We start from the raw sequence: 24746 nt of genomic DNA on the forward strand, positions 1-24746 counted from the left end.
TTGTGAATAAGCCTATCATTAATATACACCTTTAAAACAAAAAGTCATGCCACTTCTTGCTGATTTGTTTTTATATTTCATATGAAGCTCGATTTATGCAATCTCTAAATAAGTCTGGATGTAATAGAATAGCAAGGCATTTTAACAACACACACAGATACATTGCTCTTTTCAGTATGAACAATCCCAGTCTGACAAATTATCTCCATCTTATTTATCCAGATGAGTTAGAGATCAAAGAAGCAACTAGAAAGTGTGGATTCGGCTTCATATCTTGAGCTGTTTATTCAAATGAGACAGAATACTCTTTACACAAATCTACAGGACAAGCAGGATGATTTTGATTTTCAAATTATCAACTATCTGTACTTGTCCAGCAATATTCCGTCTGCTCCAGCGTATGGTCTACCGGTATATGTTTCTCAGCTCCTGAGATACTGTAGATCATGTAGTTCGTTCATATAACGAGTTTCAAGAAAGACATGCATCATTTGCAATTAAATTAGTGACACAGGGCTTCTTGGAAAGTAGGCTTGAAAGATTGTTTAAAAAGTTCTATGGTAGATATGGAGACATATTTTCTAAATACGACGTATCTGTTACACGAATGATGCGTGACAGTATTCCTAACTTTGACTAATAAAGTGATTCACTAGCATTACTGGATTATTATTGATTTTGACATTTTAGGGCCATTCTTGACAGGTGTTACCTTATATGATTTGGATTATTGGGTTTGTATTGTCATCATATTACTAGTAAAAGTTAAAAAATACACATAACCCAATAGAATGATGAAAGGGCACACAGTTTGTACTGTAACATACCTGTGAAAGCAGTGCAGTAAAGAAATTGTAGTGAGTTGAGCATTATTAATTCACATGACCTTGCTTCACTGTGGTAAAAATTGACTGCATCCACCAATGATGACACTGTATAAAGAAAATTACATAGATTACTGAAGCAGGTGTGTGATAATGCGTTTTATGTGTTATTGAGAGCCGGGAGGGGAGGGGAGGCGTATTTTAAGTGGACAACAAATAAAAAAGACAACTGGAGTAAGTAGCTTGTAATCTGCCACATGAACAAACATGTCATGTGTTTTATTAATTCCAAAAAAGTGATAAATTACACCAGCAATACTGCTAAGTGCATATTATAAAGTTCCAATGATTTGGATGTTTGACTGGCATAAGTTAAGAACCTGACTCAAAAAGGTCACATAACATCTTGATAATTTGAAATCTTTGCCAAGACCCACAACAAAATTCATTGAAAAATACAAACACATTCAACTTCTAATAATAAATACTTGGATCTGGCAAACTGTTGCACAAAATTTGATATACAGTCATTGAGAACATAAGAGCAAACAACTTCATTGGCAAACCAGCCATATTAAATTGTCAATTAAAATTTCAGGTTGTGGCCTGGGATGATATTTAAGTGAAATGGTTACTAGTCTGGCCCACTGCTTGTTAGGTTGTGAAATTTCCATGAGCTTGGATTCCAAACTCATGACAGTAATGTATTAAAACAACCACATTTTACAAAGATTAGAAAATTGAAAAGCAAAAGGAGACATTATGATTTTGTAAATTTATCATTTGTATGAAGTTTGGCATAGATTAGTGTGTTGGAATTTATTCTATCATATTTCTGATGAGATGATGCTTGTAAAGCATGGATGGAAGATGGTTAATGGAAAAGTATTGACGCTAGTACTACATGAGTTTGACCCTTTAAGTAGAGCACCAAAGTTTGATTTATCTGCACTGGGAATCAGTGTTTTGTGTTGGGTTTTATTAAATGCCAGAACTAATGAGATTAGAATGCCACAATTTGATCTTGTCGTTAGGTCAAAATTGTAATTTTATGTAATCTATGACGTGTTGATCCCGTATCGATGTACACTACAGAAAACAAGATACAATGTACATCCACAAAAGGCTGGCACCAGAAACAGTTTGATTCAGTGATACAATGTTATATATATCATCATCAATGTAACAAGACCTGCTTGGAAAAATTTGACATGATTTGTCTGCTCTTTTGTCTACTACCACTACTGCTACTACACTACTGTTGTGTTTATTGTGGATCCAGTCAGTATAGAAGTCTAGCACAAGTACAGTACTTAAATTGGTCTATAAGGCCCACCAAGTCAGAACATTACAATCTTTTGTCTCAAAGCCATGAGTAGTCACATTTTGCTTTTGTAAATTGCATCTCAAATTTTAAGTAGTCGTAGTTGATGTGACCAACTGAACAACTTTCATAGATTGCTAGCACATTATCACAGTATGAAATATCTAAAATACGTATTTCAGTGTGACCATAAATGATGCCAAGCAGACATTTTTCTTGTTTGAAATAGTTGTGTCAATAGGAGGGAATTTTGCTGTTTAACAATACTACTCATGGCTTTGAGTGTGTTGGCTGAAACTGTCATCTGGAAACCCGTATTTCCCATGCAAATTACAAGTCACTGTACAATCTATTTTACAATGTATAAATTGGTTTTCATGCCTTTGACTGTTTGTGTAAGCCATCTCCAGATGCACTGATCTTCAGCAGCATATGAAAATGCATAGTCAAGGGGTATATTTTGGAGTAATAGATCAACATGCATCATGAAGACAGCTTAATGTACAATAAACATTGAAAATTGAACAAACTTATAGGTTCAGACTGGATCTGAATGTGGTTAATTGTATTCTTTCACATTTACAATTGCTTGGACATAAAACTGGCTCACTTTGAATCAATTTCACTTTGATTCATTCAGATTGACAACACACAGATGTAGCATTCTTTGCAAGAGTTTGAAGCTATCATGTAGAAAATTTGTTTTCCAGATTTCAACTTTCAATGTTTACCTCTTACTTTAATAAACAGACATTTTGTAAATATAATAGCAGCTGTGTTACCAAGAAAAAAACACAGTCACTTGCAAGGTGCACTTTTTGTCTCACAGGACTTAACAATGGCATTGATAACTTTGTATGTATAGTGACTGTATTATCACAGCAAAGGTGACGATGAGGGCACATTTCCCTCTCTTCACCAGCAAGGGATTGTTTCAGTCAATTTGTAGAGTGAGGCTGGTCAATTTTTAGAACTGCAACATGCACTGTGTTCACTTCTATAATTAGTTGTAAGTATACAACTTTAACAATGAAAAATATGCTTTGTTTCAGCCTGACTGACTTGCAAATGACTGCAGTATGAACTTCCTGACAAAACTTTCTGATATCTGCCAAATGTCTTCCTCTCTGTGGTGGGCCATTTACCTAATCTGCTATTGCAACTTTAAAACCCTGAATAATTAACATCTCTAATTAACCTCTCTACCATAAAAATATTAAAATCTCAGAATAATCTCTAAATATTCGGAATAAGTACAAGACAAATCTGATTGCAAAAACCTTGCATCTTAAATAGTCAATTCAACCTTATCCATATAAATGGTAATTATATTAAAATCATGTAACACTAATAGAATTCAGATCTCAATTAACATAAATAGTTTGAAAACACAAAGCTAGAAGACCAATGAATTCAAATGCAAACAACAATATGAAGTAAACCTTGCTTAATACAAAACCACTCCACAATTATGTATAATTCTTAGAAATTCAACAAGAAATATTTGGCAGATGAATAAATCTGCATTGTTGGATACTTTAATATTACAACGTCTTCAAAACAAGAAAATGCTTTCTTCTCTTCCAACATAATAAATTCTCTCCTCCGGCATTACTATACTAGTGATTACTGGCATAATAATTGTATAAATGATTTGAAAATTCTTTAAATGGCATGCATGTCAACAGTAACTCTATTCATTGCAATTCCTTTTCTTCCTTCCAAGTTTTTGATTGTAGAATTTGTTGCACCGACTACAAGTTTAAGCTATTAAAAGTTTGTATCTTGATTAAGAGTATTTTTGTGTGTATATTTGTGTTTGTGCATGTGTGTGTGCATTTGATTGAGTTGTGTAGAGTGCCAATATGTAAAATAAGTGTTTTACCGATATGAAGTTGCTTTATCCATAGCACCTGTGGAGAGTGTAGAGTAACAAAAGTGTGTGCATATGCGTACAGTTCAGAGCAGCATTATGTGTGCATACATTAGTATGAAATATGTTGACATCCATGTGTTGTAAACTCAAGGATGTATTGGTATTTGTAGTATTGCAGTGTACTGGTACTTAATAGCAGTTCATGTAAATCTATATATTCAATGTGTTGTGATTTGGAGGATAAAACTTCAAGCAATTACAGTATTTGTAAAAATCAATTCCCAGTACATCATGCATTGCCCAAGGTGTTCTCAAATTTACTTGGCCAAAACCAAATTGTGAAATTTGTCATGACAAGTGCATGGCACTAAACGTTGCTATTGTATTGTTATTATTCATTTATATGCTCATGGCTCTCAAGACATGTACAGAAAGTTAATTCAAAATATTGTAAGTGTACTACCATAAATCCTAAAAAAGTTGGCTTTATCACACAGAGGAGGAAAAAGTTTGCTTCACCATTCAAAGCCATTCTCATAAATGAGATTTTGAAGTAATTTTGTAGTCGGTGCATTGGCCAGAATTCTTTCTGAAGTTAGACCAAGATCATTAGACTTGATTGATATCTGTATGTTGCTATCAACTATTTCAAAATTCTATTGATAATCTGAATCTGTTTCTTTAAACATCAATGCTAAAAGTTCAATAATTCCTACATCCAAGATAAAATCTGTGCTTCTGATTATGAATACAACTATTGCTTTGACAGAACTTACTACAGACATATTTGTCTCTTGTCACAAATATAAAACCACAGAAAACATCTGCACCTAATAATGCAAAACACAAAAAAATTCAATTCATTAGCACGGAGTGAACTTTCCGTAAATTCTGATTTGAGCACAAATTTTTCAGATGCCCATACCCTTTAAAAGATTGGTACTTTTTTCAGAGCGTGGAAGAAATTTGAACAAAAGATAAATGTAAACACACTTAGAAAGATACAAATCCATTGTCTGGAAATAACTACAGGTACCTTTTGAAATCAACATGTTGAAGATGGAATCATGATAACACATCTCTAAAACAGTGTTTTTCTACATAAAGAGTAATTTTGCATGGGAAAAGTACTGGCTGAAGTTGGTCTTAGGGTATGGACATCAACTTGTTTGTGAGTCATTATGCTCAGTATTTATTTTGGTTCATGGTCCACTTTTCAATATTTTTAAACACTGACAAGTACCTCTACAATATTAACTGTCATACGACTTCTTGACAGAATAAACATCAATATAACTTAAGAGTATGATTTACAAGAGGGCAGATTTGTAACATTATACTCATAAACAGCTAAAACCATATCTAATAACATTATTGTCTACCTCAATCTATGATAGACAAATTCTAGCGACTAAATAAAGACACTCTGTCAAAAGTCTCAAAAACTGAGACACTAAAATTCCTAAGAAAAACACACTCATTTTTTGAGCGAAGTGTCTGAATGAAACATGATTTCTGAAGACCTTGTTCTAAGCTGCCAAGTGTTTATAGAAATATAAAAGTCTGCATATAGTTTATTATTGTATGAATGTGCTGCATTCCGTTAAACGGTTTGGCTAAAGGCAAGCTTAAAGCACCTAAATGTACAAACACTTGAAAAAATGCATTAGTAAGAAAGATATAAAGTGCTATCATAATAAAACACTAAAAAGAATGGAAAATATTCCCTGTGTGAATCCAAATTGCTTGAATCATTTGTGGTTCTCACTTTAGAGCTATCAAATTTTACACTGAAGAGAAAATAGTCATCTTTATACCTATTTAAAAGCTAAGAAACCAGACCGATTTGTACAAATACAAAGCCATCAATGTGAATCCCTTGTTCAAAAATATTAGTAAAAATGTTTAAAATAATGCAATGCATAAATCTGTTAGTCAAATATACGCACTAAATTGTAAAAGTTGACAATTCATAAATAATCTCTCTGAGTATGGCACACAAGTGCAATTTCATCAAGTCTCAGCACTCTTTTTAAAAGACAAAGCATTTACTAAATGATAAATAAAGTCTACAAAAATGCATTCATTAAAAGGAATAAACCTCTATCTAGCTCCACTTCTATTTCAACACAATTGAAAATAAATGTTTTGATAAAACAGTGAAACTTTGACGAAACAAGTTTATTGCTCGTGCTAAGAGAAACACAATTAGCTGAAGGAAAATAAAGCTCTATAGCACTTCAGGAGTTTAAACAATAATTGGATCAAAGTGATAACTCACTATTATGCACTATGTACTCATTTAGTCCCTGATATGCAATTTAAAATGATAAATTTGAGAGTTTGCTCCGTTCTTCCATTCTGTTTAAATAAATGTGTATTATCATTATCAAGGTGATAGACTTGTTCGGGGATATTTGTCCCCAATTTAGTCAGAAGACTCATGAGCAGTTCTACTTTACTACATAATTGTCATAATTCAATAGTTCATCTGTCAAAATTCAATATTAGCAGTAGCTGCATTGGTATGTTTTCTTTTGTTCCTATCTGAACAATTATTTTGCTTTGTCTTGCGTACTGTGTTAGGTAAGGGTTGGCAGGCATCAATACTGAATAGTTCAGAACAACCTATCATTGGGATGAACAATCAACATTTACTTGAGGTAAGTTCCTTGGCAAACCACTGACAGGTGGTAAAATTGCTTAGTGTTCAAATATCGGAAAATCCCAATCTAACTCTATGTACTCAAAACTAAGTAAAGCTTCAAAGACTACTGTGCTGTATTCTTCTGCAGTAAATACAGACATTTTGGAATGGTTTGTAACAACATAAGCCAAATTTCACTATCCATTAAGTACTCTATTGTCTTGTGTCTAAACACTTGCATTCACAATTATTATAATTTTATCTTTCTATATATTTCTCTTTCTCTCAATTTCAAATACTGGAAGTAGACAATGTTGAGTATTAAAATACCCTGTACATAATTAACCCTAACAGAATTTGAGGCTAGAAAACTTGAAAACACTACCATCCAGGTAAGTATAATTGCCAGAAAGTCTATTAGCCATCATAAATATATTTGAAATGCCACATTAAATGAACTGAAGTGGAATGCTGATGGCATTTTATGAAAATGGATAGATATATTAGAACATCAACATTAAAAACTATTTCATTTCCTAAGGAGAAGTAAATGTAACCTCACTAGTAACAGTAGTAGAATCTTTCTCATTCTTACTAACATCATCTTCTTCTCCTTCATTGACCTGAGTTTGAGGAGCTTCATCTGACACATTACTTTCAGTTTGCTCTTCATCTTGGCCCTCTGGTGATTTGAGGTGGGAGGTTTTGGACATCTGTAGACTGCACCACATTGCAGACCTTGCTTTGCGAGTATGACCAGTCAACTCCTGGATGCTTGCAGCAAGTGCTAAAACATCTGTAAATGTGGACAAACACATATAGAAATGTATGAAAACATCACCGATTCATTTACGCCTGCTTAATCCCACTCTCGGGATTTGAACTTCTCATTGTAGATATTTCATGATCAGAGGGGACTCTCTGTCTTGCTGCTTGAACAAATCACGCGATAGAAATTCCTCCTTTACAGTAAATGAACATGCAGGTGTAATAATTCCTAAAATCAAATTAGTTTGTGAAACAATATGCTGACTACACTGTTTTTACATCTACCTAAAGAAATTATTTTATCCTGCATAGTGATATACAGTGAAATAATAACAGATAATATAAAGGCCTTGATCATTATTTGTTGCCTGCCCAAGGTGTGGTGCTCATGATGATAATGTTAATTTAATAATGATAAAGACGAAGAAGAGAAAACGACTTTCTGGGTCTGAACAAAGAATCTAGTATTGCTGTTATGTGCAACTCCATTCCTGATCATAGTAAATGAACATGCAGATGTAATAATTCCTAACATCAAAGACATTGTTTCTAGCTATTCTTGTGTATATTGACCATAATGTACTAAAATGTTGTCTAATTCAACTAGAGTTTATTCAGCCTGCCTTTTTGAAGCCATGGCAATAAAATAAAAAGAAAATGTTAAACTTGTTTGCGTGATGAAACTTTAATATTTACCTCTGTCCTCCTGATACTTGGCTCCACCATGTCTATGTCTGTTTGTAGCGTTGACAATCTCTTCTTTACGTCTAGCCTGCACTTTGCGTATACCCTCCAACCACTTGTCCATGGCCACACCAATATTAGGGTGTAGGTTGTCCTTAATAAGCCAGCTAACTTTGTTGGTCAATGTCACAACCTGCAATAAAAAGTTTGTTCAAAATTGTACATTGTCACTCTAAAACAGAACAAACATCAATGCTGAAAATCAAAAAGTAAAGTCTTGAAGAATAGTAGAAGCTAAAGTCAAAACACCCATAATGAACTAGATTATAATCGTAAAAACAGACCAAACACCAGCAGGTTCAGTGGACCATATAAAGTGTTACATGCCACATAAACAAAACATCTTCATGAATGACATCTTACATAACTTACCCGACTGTGTTCACGAAGCATATCCACAATCAACCTGTCAACCCTTGAAGGATTGGATGGCAGGCGTGGTATTGGAGTGTTGTTTGAACTGGACATGCGCTTCCCAGGATTCATTCTTGCTAGATCTGCTTCAGTCTGCAAAAGCAAATTTTATGCATTATGCATAAAAACTTACTGAGACAGTCTACACAAGTAATCAGTAGGTTGGTGCTGCTGCATTTAACTTTTTGTATCCAATACACAGAAAACAATTTGATTCTGCTCGTATGTACCGTAGTATAGTTCACATGTAAGTACATAGACAACAGACGATGACATATTATATACAACTACCTATTAAATTTTATGTACTGCATCATTTTAATAGACTTGATAAGACTTGCATGTTCCATATCTTTAGCCTATATTTGTTAAGTTGGGGTCAAAAGCAAACTAAAAACCATCCTTGTGGTAACACAAATGCCACAACATGTATATCTGGAAATAATGAAAACTGACTTAAACAAATGGTTCAAAATGTGATAATTTAACCCTTTGAGTGCTGTAATTTTTCCCACCAAAATTTCAGCACAACATTTTACCAATTTTTATGAAATTTTCTGTAATTTTTTGATAATTTTGGATCAAATGGACATTACATTTCATTGGCTACGGTTTTTCACCAAAATTTTGGCAAAAATCTGAAAAAATTTGACTGGGGCACATTTTATAAAGGTGACAAAATTGACTTTGGCGTTCAAAGGGTTAAATTTGATACACTAATTATGCTGATAGTCAGAAGTTGTCACTGATGCAAGAAGGTTTACATATAGGTCTAGATCTTGTATGCCTGACCAACATAAATTTTCAAAATTTTCAAAGCACTGGGGTCTGTGTCTTACCGTACCTTTTTTCTTTCTTTTTCTATGAAGCGGTATTGGTCATAGCATTCTTCTAGGCGGAAGTGTAACTCATTTGATGGACCGCTGCGATTACGTGGCAGACGGAATGGTCCAAATGGAGCTGGGTATCCATAGAAAGGCACGCCAGGATGATGAAACATATCATAATACATTTCAGGTGGACACATTTCAGGATACATATCAGGTGGCATACCATAGAAACCTGGGTGTCTGCCATGGTGGTTGTAAGCTCCATAGTAATAATCATACTCCATACCAGGTGGAATCTCATGGTGTGGATGCATCATGTGTGGTGGTGGAAACGGAGAGGGAAATTTCCCATCTGGATTGAAGTACTGCTGAGGGACAGGGTGTGGGTGTGGGTGGACTGGAGGATAGTCTGCAGTGAAATACTCTTGGTGAACATTGTGATCAGTGTATCTATCCTGGTAGCTATTCTCTGGATTGGGATACCTTTGTTGTCCGTGGTTTTTCTCTTGGCTGTGGTAATTATGTTGACCATAGTGATCACCATATTTTCCACTGTCTTCTTGGTAGTGCTGTGGTTTAGATGTGTCTTCAACTGCCTGTTGACTCATGTACTGTTTCATAGGGCTTCTTTGTGATGGTTGTTGCATCTGTTGCTGCAGTGGTGCTTTGATTTGGTCTCCATGACTGCTGTTGTATTTATTTCTTTTTTGCAGAGTAGCCATTATCTGTTTATCAAAGCCATTGATAGGTGCTTGTACTGGTGAGGGAATCTTACTGGGTAGGTGACTTTGTGATACTCTGGCTGAAGTGTTATTACCAGTAGAAGGCTGCCTATAGTTACCACTATGAAACTCATGATTATTGTGGAACTCTGCATTAGCTCCAAAACCACGATTTCCCTTGTCATGACTATAAAGAGAATCTGGCAGCGAATTGGGAGTGCTCGGATTTGACCATGAATTAGGATTTGATGCATTGTTGATACCATTATCTGCAGTGATAACGCTAATGGGCTGTACAAAACTTTGTGGTTTATTCATTTGCCTACCATCGTTGTAGTGTGACTCTGTATGCTTCTGTGGAATGGAAGGCTGCGTTGCTACTCCACTGAAATATGAATCATCTCTCTGAGACCATCCGCCATTGATTTTTCTTGCCTCATTTTCTCGGCTGTTCCATTTTCCTAGTTGGTTCTTTGTATATCCATGATTGTTGGCATCATACTTCTGAAACTGGTTGTTGGTGTTATTGTTGTTGTTTTTCATAAGGCTAAAGGATTCTTCATCGACATGATTCTGTGTCAGAAAAGCTCCATACTTTGGATTTGAGCCAGGATACTGTTGTTTATGGAATCCATTATTACTTCGATCAGTTTTTTTCTGCTGTTGGAGGTGGTCTGTTGATATATTAAAACAATTTTATTTTTATTTAGTTTATATACATATTTCAACTTACATTGTTTAAATATATGATTGCCAATCTTTACAACACAACTTCACGGAACTACTTTCTCATGAGCGTCAAAGCTCAAAGTGAATCACAATTATTATTTACTGGGAGTGTAAAGATCTGTACAGCAATGAAAAACATATGAAATCTGACCTGATTCTGATCAATTTGAATTCACACTTACTGTGATACTGCAGCCTCTCTTCAGTCAGCTGTTGTTCTTTGGTTTTGTGGTTGATAGAACTTTCATGTTGGCTGTTATGTGTTGGTGGCAGTTGTGTTGATCCATTTCTATAGGTTTCAGTAATGTTGACATTAAATGGCAATGACGGCGGCTTGTCAGATGTTGGGGAAGGAGATAACTCATCACTACCAGTTGTCCAAATCTGACTTTGAAAGGTAAATGTTGGGGAACTGCTGTAGAAAGGAAAATTCAAATTAAGTGTTTTCCTAATAGGTAACAGGCATGTCTTGTGATAATGCTTTGCAACAAATTTTGGCACAGGGTGAAGATGAATGAGCCCAGACAGTGTTTTGCATTTATTACATGTACTTACAACATGAGGAGTCCATAGGGATAGTGTTGGGGTTGAGTAATCAGGTATATGTAGCGGGTACCAGTCAACTTGCACCTTTTCCAACCCGCCCAGAACAAACTCACCTGATACAAACTCCCCCGATACCAACTCGCCCGAAATCAATTTGTAGTTTTTCATGAGTACCTCGTCCTGACAAATCATCGACTTTAAATAACGTCTGGCTAGTCAAAAGGAAGGATTCACGATGCAAGATACTTGAAATCAACAACAACAATCGGCCAAAATAGTTGTGGCTAATACAATGCTCTTGCTCAGTCGATACCCCATTACTGCATATGACGGCTTTCGCTACTGCGTACAATATGTTGAATTTGTGATGTATTGGAACTTATTTTGTATTTTCACATGGAAGAACATTGTTTTTTTTTTATTCAAGTGGATGAAGAGCAGTTTATTTAGCTGTTGTGAATAATGGCGAATATTGACAAAAAAGTTCCGCTTGTCAATAGCCAATTTCAGGCTCCAAATTTTTGACAATTGCGTGTCAGTGGACACTCCGTAAATTTTACAATACAAGGTGCGTAGAATCTATAACACCAGCTATATTATTATACTACATGTTACATTGTATATCTCAAACAACTGGCGAGTTGGTATCAGGCGAGTTGGTATCGGGTAAGATGGTATCGGGCGAGTTCGTATCAGGCGAGTTGGAATCGGGCGAGTTGGTTCTGGGCGGGTTGAAAAAGGTGCGAGTTGACTGTAATAAGACACCCTCCGGGAAAAGTTGTATCCAAAGGTTTATGTCCGTTGATGTCCATGTATTCCGAGTTTTCCAATTACCATATTAAAATTTATCAAAAAAAATAGTGATGTGATCTCCGTACCGTCGGCAACTACATGTAAACAGTGCACACAGGTAGTATACTAACTGAAGACTGCCTCCATCATTAATGTAGCTGTTCAGAAAGTATGTGTGCATAGCTCATTACAGTCAGAAAACTCTATTAACCCTATAAATACCATAATTTGTTTGTCAATGTACATCTTTCTGACACTTCTCCGAATTTTTGCACGTTTCTACAGAGTCGCCAGGTTTGGGTCAACCAGACAGCTTGGAATAGCATGGGTTTCTATGGACACCAGGGCAAAACTTGTGTAGATGTAGTGTGGCAGTGCACCTTTCATGTGTCAACAAGCTTGAATTTGTATCCAGACCAGAATTCCTTTTGCACTTGTTTCACTATAAATTGTATGAAATTGTGAACCCGGCAAGGCATGTATACTGTGCGATTCAGCATTATTTACCATGTAATTATGAATTGAAGATGGTATTTTTATTTCTCTTATCTTTTTATTTTTTATGCAATCCATCATCCAACAGGCATTGCCCAATTGCAGGATGAAGTACCCATTACCTACTGCCCAATGGAGCAATTAGGAGCAAAGTGCCTTGCTCAAGGACACAACACTGTGCTAGAGTCTCGGACTCACCGTCCTCCAACAGTGAGTCTGTTGCTCTAGACTTACTGGGTCTTGAACTCACCAAGCAAAAATATGACGAAATGGTTAAAAGTAAGCATTACTGGAGCTTTGAGGTAGACTGTTTCATTTTAATGTAGTCTCTACCATTTCATAACTGATTTTTAAAGCAGTTGGGATCATTCTAGTCATAATCTTGGTCAACATGATTGTGAATCAAAAGATTCTTAAAGAGTATCAATATGTGGCATAAAGGTGGTTTTCATAATAAACAATGATGATGAATGATGCAGTCTAACTAGTGGATGAATCAGATTGAGGTCACTTTTGAATAAAAAGTCACATAAATGCCAAAGTTTGATGATGGCAACAATTGGCTTTTCCTTTGTACTGTTTATCACAAATAATTTCTATACTCTAAAATGAACTCTTTCACACTCAACGCTAGTCACAATTTCCAATTACACAACAATGAACAAATGATGGTGCAAATGCAAAGATATACATGTAATACAAGAGTTAAGAAGAACCTTACTTTTCGTAGAATGCTGAATCTGGGGTGTACTGCTCACCATCTCCTCTATCAAAGCTATCTTCATCAACTATTTGATTTACAAGGTCATCAAGAGCTCCTGACCTATCCAATGGATTATCACTATGATGAGAGCGATCAGAATGTTGCAGGTGAATATCATTGGGTATGACACTGTGTGAACTTTGTGGCTGTGGTGTTTGCTGTGGCTGTTGTTGTCGGCTGTCAGTTGTTGTAGACCAAGGTGTGTAAAAGTTAGCTGGGTTGCTCAACTCCTTGCTATTCAAGGTTTGTTGCATCAACTGCATTGTTTCCTGATCAAAGGTAGAAAATACATCCCCGATGTAATTTGGCATCTGAAAAATAAAATGATGAGTGTTTTTAATGACGTCAGAGGAGTTTGGTGTACATGTACAACTTCATTTCAGGTTAATTTTTCACACTCAAATATCTGCTTTACATTAACATCAAATGTACACACATGTGTAACTCAAAGTTTATAGGTATATTTTTGATTAAGCCATACATGTAGCTAGTTAAAAAGTATTTGTGTAGTTGAAGGTATTTACAATAAATGAAGTTATATAAAAGTGAAGTTGATAAAATAAGGCAAATTGGGTAACTGTCTCTTATTTCAGTAGGGATCGTCTGGAATAATTTTCTTTCTTTTGTAGTAACTTATGTAAACACAGTAGGCTCCTCTAAAAATGCCTAAAAGTGAATTGCATTGAATATTAATTAACTGGTAATAAAAGAAAGGCAGATCATTATTTTCACAAACAAGAATCATGTTATAGTATTTAGTATCTCTGAAGCTTACAAAATTTGCCAAGGTTGTTGTCTGGAATCATAAAGGCTTTTTGTAAAATGGCCAGCAATATGTCTACACTTTCAAAAGAGGAATAGACAGGAATAGACAGAAGATATACTACTATTATGAATTGTTACTATGTAAACAAAATTTTGAGACAACTTTGTCCTTTAGAATCAGCTTTGGTTGAGCTGTTTGTGCCGACAAGGATAGTTACTATTAAAACAAAACATAGGGTCAATGTCCCTGAAGCTACTATAGACATGGATACAAAATTAAGTATTTCCTGACTGTCTGAAATTATCTCACTAAGGTTATCCTAGGGACCTGTTAACCACATATTAATTAAAGCTGTCTGACCAGCGGTTTTGAAAAAGCAAGCGACCCAACAGTCGACAGAGCTCCGCTGTGTTATGTCGAGAATAACTTTTTGTGACACATGTACTGATGAAGAAGGTTGATATCCTTGATACATCATTTCAGGATGGCCTGACCAAAAATGGCAAAATTAGCTGCAAAAATACAAAATTTATGATTTCATCATAATTTCAAAATATTACATTAAGATAAAGCCTAGCAACCTGTATACCAAATATCAAAGCTATCACATGAGTAACTTTTGGGAAACAAATATTTTGATCAAAAACGGCAAAAATTGACCCAAACATACAAAAATTGAAGATTTTATCAAATTTCACTCTATCACACTAAGAGAAGCCCTAGGAACCTGTATACCAAATATCAAAGGCATCAGACAAGCAGTTTTTGAGAAACACATTTTTCGAATAAAAATGGCACAAATTGCACCAAAAATACAAAATTGCATATTTCATCATTTATTCAATATATCATATTTAGTTCATCTGTAGAAACCTGTATACCAAATATTAAAAAGTAAGTCCCGCATAAATTCAACGTTAATTTTGCTTAAAATGAGCCATGCTATATGATTTTGCCATCCCTACTTTATCAAATAAATGCATCACCCCAAGGAAACGATGCGGTTAAATATTATAAAAATGCAATATGTTGCGCGATTTTGAAGTTGGCTGCCATTTGGGTCGTTTCGGAATTCGCGGGCATTGCCACCGGAAATGACGTAACTAATTGAACATACGGGAGAGCATGTTCACCATGGCCATAGCGAATGCTTACCGCTGTGGCTTCAACATGATGAGAAATTACCCTTTTGGTGGCTGAAGTAAACGTAGCCATTGCCAGTTTAACATGCATTTTAGGATGCCGTGTTAGCCGTATTTGCCAAAATTACAAGAAAGGGTCGGAAAAGAGGCATTTAGACAAGTGTTTTCTGCGGTGCACATTTTTGAGCGCCTCGCATGCCGTGCCTTGGCCTTGTGACTTCGTGTCAAATAGACATGGTTCGGAAGCCGGATGTATGGTAAGATGGAATTTAATTCGTGGAGCTACTACATCGATTATGTGATTGTAATGCCATACCAGTATGACCATTGTCACCAGAAAGCGTTCGCATGTATCATCATCAACTGTGGACAAGAGCAAGAACAGCAGGACTGCGGACAGGTTGCCTAAAACATGTCAAGATAATGCAGGCCACGGAGAAGTATGGCCATGTTTACATCCACCAGGACTGAACGCCGATTCAGCTGCTTTACGAAAGTGATTGTAAATAAAAACAATACTCTATAATTAGTAACGTTAGGAGATATCTAACTTATTCCTAAAAAGTTTATGTGGTGATTGAGTGACTCTTTGCGAGACTGAACGATAGGTTGTGTATAATACAGCACGGCGCTGCCAGGAACAGTGACACAATGTGTAACAAAAAAGTTTCATCTGTTGACGAAGCAGTCACGTTGTCATCATCTGTTCTCCCCTAAAATATTTTAGCTTCTTTGAGAATTTAGCAGTCATGAAACAATGAATACTGTGCTTTATATCGCTGACACTCAAAAAAAACCCTGCGGAAGCGTAGCTGATCACTCGGTCACTGAAATGGCCAGCTGAGCCGCCTGGCCTCGGGTGCCAGTGTGCCCGATGTTTACATCATGTCAATATTAATTTATCTCTTCCCGAGAATTTGGCTAGACATGTCTTCACGGTCACATGTTTTTAAAATTGCCATACTTCATGTGAGGTTTTACACGTTCTGTTAGTGACGTCACAGCTACTTACGCAAAAACGGGACGAGCTCGGCAATTTCCGGAAAATGTCGCCACGATTGAAGTAAAAAAATGCAACTTTTCCCGTGTTTTCGTCAAAATAACACAATACAACCGTCTAAAAACCGCTCAAATAAGCTTTAGTTTGTGTGTAAATCTTTGTATTATTAACACCAATTTCATTGACAACCAAAACTAGAGTATAGGCCTCAAATCAAATAAAAAAAGCCTCAAAATGTGGCGGGACTCACACTTTAAAGCTGTCAGATGAGCGGTTTTGATGAAATAAATTTGAGACCAAAAATGATAAAAAAATTCCTTAAAAATACAGATTTGCATATTTCATCAAAATTTGAACAAATCCAAATTGGGTTATCCGTTGGGACCTGTATACCAAATATCAAAGCTGTCTGACCAGCGGTTATGAAGGAGATTTTTTACCAAAAACGCCTTTATTGGCGCTAATTTGCATATTTTCAACAATATCAAAAAATTAAAAAAAATTTCTCATAATCATATTTTGCATCTACACAAATATCAAATTTGTAAGTACTGCAGTTCTCAAGATATTTGAGTGGACGGACGCCTCACAAACGGACATACATACATACATACATACATACATACAGACTGACGACGGACGCCAGACGGATACCCATCCCAATAGCTTCTATAGACTATAGTCTATAGTAGCTAACAAGAGCCATACAAAATCAAAATTATGCTGCCATTAATGTTCTTACAATCATCTGACCTCTGCTTTAGATGTGCAGTATTTAATTTCAAAACAGGTGGGCTGTTGTTTACTATTATAATGCACCTTTCATTATATCCTCATGTTAAATAACACAAACCTAAATCAACAAACCTCTTGATATCCATAAAGTTTACTATTCGAGAAAGCTGTGAAAATGTTAAATTACTGTAGCACCAACACAATTACATTACTACAAAGATTAATAATCAATAATATACAACATTGTGTAAGCTCTGTTCAGTTTCTTTCTTTGTACTACATCGTATTTGAATGGCAACTCCTAAATTTTGGTTATTATTTCATATCGGATGCAAATACATTTGATTTTGTTTAGGGCTTTACATTTTGGGTTTAGTATAATATCATAAATTCACAACCCATAAATTTAGTATTCCCAAGCCTGCGGCAATTAAAACTCATGTTAAACCATCAACATAACTGCCAATGACACATTTAAAATATCTGTAACAGTGTTACTTTAAGGAAACTGCCAATTATTTATAAAAGAATTTTCTATGATTTACTAAATGTAAATGTTTGACAGGTGGATAGCTGCCACAGAAACAAACAAAGAGAAAATCAAGATTCTTAGTATAGAATGAGGACATGTACAAAAATCATTTTCAATCAATTATCATTAGTAACATATATCAAATATATGTAATCATAATATAATATTACAAATATGATTGCAGTGCCATCTACAAGAGCTTTTTGTGCTATGTATAACCTGAAGTCAAGCCAACACAAAGTTACTTTTTCCACATTTGGTAAACAAGTGCTTTTAAACTTGAAGATTACTTCTTAATATAATGTACATATCTTGCACCATATATGTGTTTCTGTTTAACTGCACATCAACGGCCGTACAACCATGGTTACTACATATAGTCAATAAATGCTTCAAAGAGCCAAAGCACAGTTGCACACTATTATATTTTCATTAAATTTTTTTCAAAACCAAGTCACTTTAGATAACTTTCGCAGACTCTCATGAAAATATTTAATTGATATGTAAAACTACACTATTATTACCTTCATGCCATTCTGAAATATATTATATGTGAACATACATGAACAAATTAAATTAAGATTGTCTACCAATACATAATTATTCATGAATTTGATTTTATAGCAAGAAATTGTTTAAGGCATGCGATATTGAGAATGCAATACAGCAGATTTGCAATGTATTTGATAAAAAGAGGATTTCTTTCAAAGAGATAGGTGGAATCTTGAAGTTCAGGGTACAATGACATGTCTTTTCTTTAATAAACATTTGTATGAGCAATGGTCCTGAACAGTTTACTTAAAAAACTTTTGTTACGTACCTCTCCATTCAGAAAATTAAAGTCTTTGCTATCCTCTAAGTACATTTGGTTGTTCACCATGCTGGCCAAGGTTATTTCATCTCTACTTAAACCATTGAACTCTGAGCTAAAACATTTGGTCCCTGGACTTGCTGTTGTTTCCTATTGAAAAAAAGTACATATGTATTAAGTGAGAGAACTACACCTTTGTATACTGTAATCACATACATGTACTAATTTGTACTGGAAGTGGAAGTATTAAAATTGTTGCTAAAACAACTTTACATCGGAGCCACACTATATGTTTAGAGAGTTATCATACAAAAACAGCAGAACTTGTAAAAATACCAAATAACCAATAGACAAAAGGTTGACTTACTGGACTGTTAACTGATTGTTAATCACATATAACCTTTTCCTGCCAAGTCGGTGAAAATCCGCTTGAAATTCGGTGTAGCCAGAATCTAAGTACTGGTGACCGTTATTCTACCAACCGGTGGAAATCGGCCCTTTTTGGGTACCCCCCCTTTCCTGCTAAGTCGACGGCACTACGTTTTGCTATCCCCTATGCGTTTAGGGGTCATCCGAGGACAGGTTTTCTGACAAGGAACGCCTTTCCCCTCGAAATGGGTTCGCAGGGAGTCGATAGACAGGGAAAGGTGCAGAAACCTGTCCGCCAGTCCCCCACACCCGAGGGGGGCTGGTTTTTTTTTACCGCTTTTTAGCGGACTTGGCAGGATAGCATGGTGACGTTTTCTGGCGGAGTTGGACGTACTTGGCTGCCTGGCACTATAGAGATTGCTGCCGAACTTGACCAACTCGGCAATGCTAATCTAGAAGGCTACCTCTTGCAAATGACTTGGCAGATATGCCGATGGTGCGAGACGAAAGTCACTTATTCAGTTGTGCGTGACTGAAAATGAGAACGTATTTTTGACGGGACGGCTCGACTTGTTCCTCCGATGGAACGGATATGAACGACTCGGAAATACCATTACAAACTGGTGTCCGACGTACTAAGCTGGGCTTCAGCTCTGCAAGTTCAAGCCAGGCAACGTCCTTCACCGCCTTGGCCGTGCCATTCAATGGACGTAGCTTTGGATTTTTTATTTATTCCATCGTCCGAAGTATTGGCTCTGGTTTGCAGGCAAACGTATCCTCTTGCCGACGCATTGGTAACTACGTACGCTGTTTGCGTACAGAGAATTCAAAAGGGCACATAAGGTCAAATGCGTAGTCTGCTAGGGATACCGCCTGCATTTAGCAGGGACTGCTTTTGTTATGCAAACCAGCTAGCAGTACAATATGGCTGCCAGGCATGTGGACACATCGATGGCTAGAACAATGGAAGCATATTGCGTTGCACCCGTGCATCGCAAAAGTGAACTGAAGACTTGGGTGTAGTGACTGGTTATCACTGGTTAGCTGCAGCCCAAGCCATGTCAGTACAAACCCGTACCTGACTGAGGACCACTCGATTAAGTCAGTAATGAACGGTAACACTCGTAAACCAATTCCCAACTGAGCTGGCTAAAACTACGTGGAGCTGTGCTTCAATGGCTCAGCCATGTCGTTAATACAACGGCAAAAACGTAGTTTTTGTGCTACACTGCCAAGTCGTTGAAGGTACGTATTCAATTGACCCTACCCTGGGGAAACAGGACAGGTTTGCCGGTGCTGCTGCACCCCTAGCACGACCCTCAGGGTCTCTGACTAACAGACGAGTGAGGTGATGTTTGTGCCTAGCGGACGTGCGTAATACTGAAGGAGTTTATTTCCGAAAAAATAAACATGAAACAGCAATAAAATGACGCACTCCCAGGGGCAAACAAAGCCGGTGACCTCAATTTTTTTCTGCAGTAACCCTTGAGCTCCTTCCCCTGTCTACGGGCATGTAGAAATTATCGAAGTCTAACACGTATAAGTACGGCTAAAACAACCCTGAAAATGGGCGATTTCTGCCAAAATGCCTGGCAGGATAACATGCAGGAGAGCCAATCTTTTGCAGGCACATATTATGGGGAGGTTTTCTACTGACTTGGCAGGATAACGGACAAGGGCGCTTGGCAGGAAAAGGGTTAAAATTGACGAAAGTTCTAAAAGTAGCCAAGAGAAATATTCTAATGAGATGATTTAAATGTATTTGGTAGATTATCAAGGTACCATAACAAGTGCTTTTAGATTTTAACCTGACACTTAGGGTAATATTTCACTTTGGTGCAGGCTGCATTCCTCCCATCTAAAATTTAAAAGAGTCGTGATCAACAGGTGGTTACAGCACTGAATACCTAAATTTGTGTAGCATGAAGGTTATGTATCTCTGTCTGAAAGAAAAAACAGCTCACTGACATTATCACAACTATTAATGCATAGACTTTTGTTATAGAAATAGACAGCATAGTAACCGTTCTCAAGTATGAATCATCACAGAGTTAAACACCCTTGTAGAAAGTACCGGTAATTTACAGGAAAACACCCTATGCTATAGCAAATATGTGGAATATGCAATATTCTTATATGTAATCTGATCTGAAGAGGAAGTTACATAGTCATAGGAGAGTATCGCAAATGACAAATACCTTTACCAGGGATTTCACATGCATTGACTCTACCACTGATAAAATCAGCACTTAGTCTTTAAAAGTACAACAGGTACACACAGGTTTTGGGTATTCATATAATCGCTCCCACACAGCACAGTAACCAAATCTTTGTCACAAGAGAAAAATATGGCAAACTGACCAGTTTTCAAGGGAGTGAAGTATTTAACATAAAATAAAACTTGGTCAATCTATTACTGCTACGTACTACAAGCACACAACCCACCTTAGTACTTGTGCGATACTTGAAAATCATGATACTGGTAAAACACAATCACTGCCACACAACCATATCACCAACTGACCACCTTTTAACATGTCTGCCAAATCTTTAACAGAAAATTGTTGCCAACGGTGGCAAAATGATTTTGTCTCAACATGTCTGAAACATGTTGGGTTATTTGTCAATCTGTACATGTGACCCTCCTACACTGACAACAGGTCACCCATGGTGGCGTGCCCATTCAAAGTCCTGATTAGCATACCATACATACATTGTCTCCACTGGAAAATTATATACACAAAACCTGCAAAAATGGCAAATTGCATCTATCCTACACATTCACTTGATTCATAACACAGTTCCATTTTTAATGTTCACGAGCACATTTGAACAACTATACACCTTTGGTTCTAAGATATCTTTGTTGTTTATGGGTCACAACATGTCAAACGACAGAAACAACAGCAAAGTAATGTAAAATAGGCCTGGCAGACCCAGATTCCGTCATCCTGTATCTATAATACTAAACTCATAATACAGTATGCCGATTAGAAGACACATTTTAGAGCAGGAGATTCAATCAACTATTTGAATTATATCACACATGATTTTAATTTTCCTGGATAAAAACACTATGACCTTAACCTAAAACAGTGATCTCAAGCTTTTAAATTAGACAAGGTGGTACATACCGACACATTCAGTGTTGGTGTTAATTTATCAAATAATTGTGCAAGATGTTCTAGCAAAGCTTGATTGAAATATTTACCAAATATGAAAAGTTTGTTAATGTACAGAACATTGTACTGTGAAAGTATGTTATGTAAAGCTATATTGCAGTATTTCCTATAACATTTCAAAAGATTCATCATTATGATCAGAACATTTGACTCAACATGCTTTATCCCTTGTTGGCCCGAGGCCAATTATACAGTCACCTTGAAGCTTAAAAAGCTTGTCGCACCCATGCACAAAAATGAAAGCTACACCTGCAATTGCAGGTAACATTCATTCATTCCTTCAGTGCTATTTAAGTGCTTGATTCTGAATAAAAAATGTAAACATTTCTCTTCCATAATTTATTCTACTCAACGAATAGGGAAACTTTGCTCTGCTTCGTTGGTAACCATGGCAGCCACAGCACGGTGAAAACTGGGGAAGTTTCTCATTATTGACTCCACTAATCTATCAGTCAACGAATATGTTAGTCTCTGTGCAACATGCTGTGACCTGTCATTTGAAACGCGCCGTACTGCAATAACTACGTAGAGCAGCAAATGCTGAGCGCGGGCGGATGTCATCTGTGACAAAAAATGGTTTGGAATTCATGATTTCAAATAGCTGTAGCGAAAATTTTCCACACTTGACCTTGCGGGAAATTATCAAAATACAGAGTAAGAATAGTGCAACTGTGGATGAGGTGGACGACTGTATCCGTTTCACTATCTAAAAATTTAACTTGAAAAAAAATATCAAAAAACCTTTGTGATTATGTGAAACTGAAAAGTATGATTATTCAGACTGTCCCACTTTGTAAATTTTAGAATAAAAATGATAATTACAATAAAATTATTAATGACTTGCATGCAGGGAACGACGGCAGAACAAATAATCAAAGAAAGATTACACAATACCTGAGCCGAGCACTTTCGCTTGCCGACCTGTACGAAGCCATTTGACTGAGCTCTCAGATAAAAAAAGTCTCGCGATTTCGAAAATAAATGGCAGAAGATTCCACATACTTCAACAAACACTTCAAATAAACAAAATTTCACATAAACGCGGGTATGTTATGGGCATTACGGACGGTATTATGGCGGAGACTTAAACGTTAATTAGGCAGAATTTCTGTCTATTCATGTAAAAATCCTTGAACGACCAGGTGCTTACAGAAGAATGGCTTCATAGTATATACATGAAAATAAAGCGAAATATGTCAAATTTTAATTTTAATTACAAAAATAAGAATGCAATTTAAAAAACTCCTAGACCATCAATAAAAAACTACACATTTTCATACAAGAATTCCGGGTGTTTTCAGAAATCTACCTTTTTGTTGCCCCTCCGTTGAAAGCTGCAGCCGCCATTTAAAAATCCGATCATATGTTCTGCGGGCACTAGTTGGGGCTTGTCGGTGAAGTTCGACAAAAATCAGGCGATCTAAAAAAATGACGGAAGATTTTCGCGTATTTGTGCAGTTTGAGTATATGAAAGCGTATTACTTGTTAGAGATCATATGTACGACTCAAAAATATGCTCTTCTGAAGATTTTTTGGCGAACAGTAGACACGGCCGATCGGGAACGACCTGCATAAGCAGGTTTGCATTAATCGCGCTGAAACGTACACAGACTCACAGAGCAGTGCAGTGTCGCTAACGCGGCCTCTTATTTTCTACAATCCCGCTAAAATTGAATTATCTCGAAAAAAGAAGTAAAAATTCTTGTAAAGACTACTAACCTGCCCATCTACTCGTCTCCGTAGAGGTTTTGTGAGGTGTGGATAGCGATTTTTTGGAGGTTTTCTTCTCCCTTCATGATGGAGCTCCATCACGATCGGGCAGCATTTTCACTATGTCAGCTGGCTGTTCCACCAACACTCCCTCCGGAAACTCCCATCAAAATTCTCAACATTTACTGCTTTATGGAACAAATTGTTGAACGAATCACCATCTGTATATTTATTAAATTTCTTAAGAATTGAATTTCATCTACAGGTTCCTTGCTATAGTAAGGCTTGCGATGAAATTTTTTCGAAGAAGTTTGTCAATATTATTAACATAAAGAAAAATCAGCTGTGCAGTCATGAACATTTGTAAGCCCATATATGATTGGGTGTTATTTTTAGACGGTAGCTACGTTTGACGTCAAAGCGTATCCATAATACACAATAAATTTGCATATCTACTCCTGAAACTCGCGCGAGAGTAATACAACGCACACGCGCAGATCTCAAAGCGCTGCATTGTACAGACATAAACAACCAGATATCGGCGTGTTTCGTCAGTGCAGTGCAGGTTAAAGTGCGTGCAAAGTTTGATGATTACAGTTGTGACAACAACTTGTAAAATAATAGCTGTATCCTCTACCAATTTTTCACATCTATGCTGTGCGTGTCATGCCTGCTGCAGAGGGAAGCCATGCTAGCCATGCCTGTGCCCTTAGTTGGGGCATGGAGGTACTACCTCCATAGTTGGGGCAAGGCGCGAGCCGCACGACAGAAGCCCAAGCCCCACGGCCAACCAAGGCTACAATTATTGCAGCTAGACCCAATAAGATTTGCTCACGGCCCCGGTTGGGTATAGGGACTGTGATTTGCTTTATCTTTCCACACGGTCCCTCCACAGGGACCGTGATCTTTCTATGAGTACCTCGAGTCTTCTTGCAATATTTACTATTATAAAGTGCAACTTTCCCAATCGTTCATATTCTCCTTGGCAATGTTCATGGAGATGATGACATTCATTATAGAAACAT

At 36.6% G+C, this 24746-nt stretch overlaps 1 protein-coding gene across 5 annotated transcripts; it reads right to left on the reverse strand.

Moving 5' to 3' along the window:
• Positions 1–1063: 1063 nt before the first annotated feature.
• Positions 1064–23886, reverse strand: LOC139117533 (meiosis-specific coiled-coil domain-containing protein MEIOC-like). Of its 5 annotated transcripts, XM_070680737.1 has the most exons (9): positions 23731–23835; positions 23321–23431; positions 18470–18610; positions 13433–13785; positions 11061–11293; positions 9442–10823; positions 8556–8690; positions 8136–8316; positions 1064–7467 (listed from the first exon to the last, which is right to left on the reverse strand). In XM_070680737.1, exons 2-9 carry the CDS (start codon positions 23372–23374, stop codon positions 7208–7210), a joined length of 2739 nt encoding a protein of 912 aa, XP_070536838.1. In that variant the 5' UTR covers positions 23375–23431; positions 23731–23835; the 3' UTR covers positions 1064–7207. The 5 variants fall into 5 exon arrangements, with proteins under 5 accessions (XP_070536838.1, XP_070536837.1, XP_070536836.1 ...); XM_070680736.1 differs by lacking the exon at positions 23321–23431 and having other exon boundaries at positions 11061–11290; positions 23731–23886; XM_070680735.1 differs by lacking the exon at positions 23321–23431 and having other exon boundaries at positions 23731–23886.
• Positions 23887–24746: the final 860 nt, after the last annotated feature.

This window comes from Ptychodera flava, chromosome 18 (assembly GCF_041260155.1).
Source record: "Ptychodera flava strain L36383 chromosome 18, AS_Pfla_20210202, whole genome shotgun sequence".
NCBI lineage: Eukaryota > Metazoa > Hemichordata > Enteropneusta > Ptychoderidae > Ptychodera > Ptychodera flava.

Bases quoted from the DNA above. Each gene is read 5' to 3' on its own strand.
- LOC139117533 (XM_070680735.1), bottom strand. From the start codon at position 23,820: ATGGAGCTCCATCATGAAGGGAGAAGAAAACCTCCAAAAAATCGCTAT. The intron at 18,611-23,730 runs GTTAGTAGTCTT...TTTTTTCAATAG, and splicing joins GGAGACGAGTAGATGGGCAG to GAAACAACAGCAAGTCCAGG. The intron at 7,468-8,135 runs GTAAATATTAAA...CCACATTTACAG, and splicing joins CAAGTATCAGGAGGACAGAG to ATGTTTTAGCACTTGCTGCA.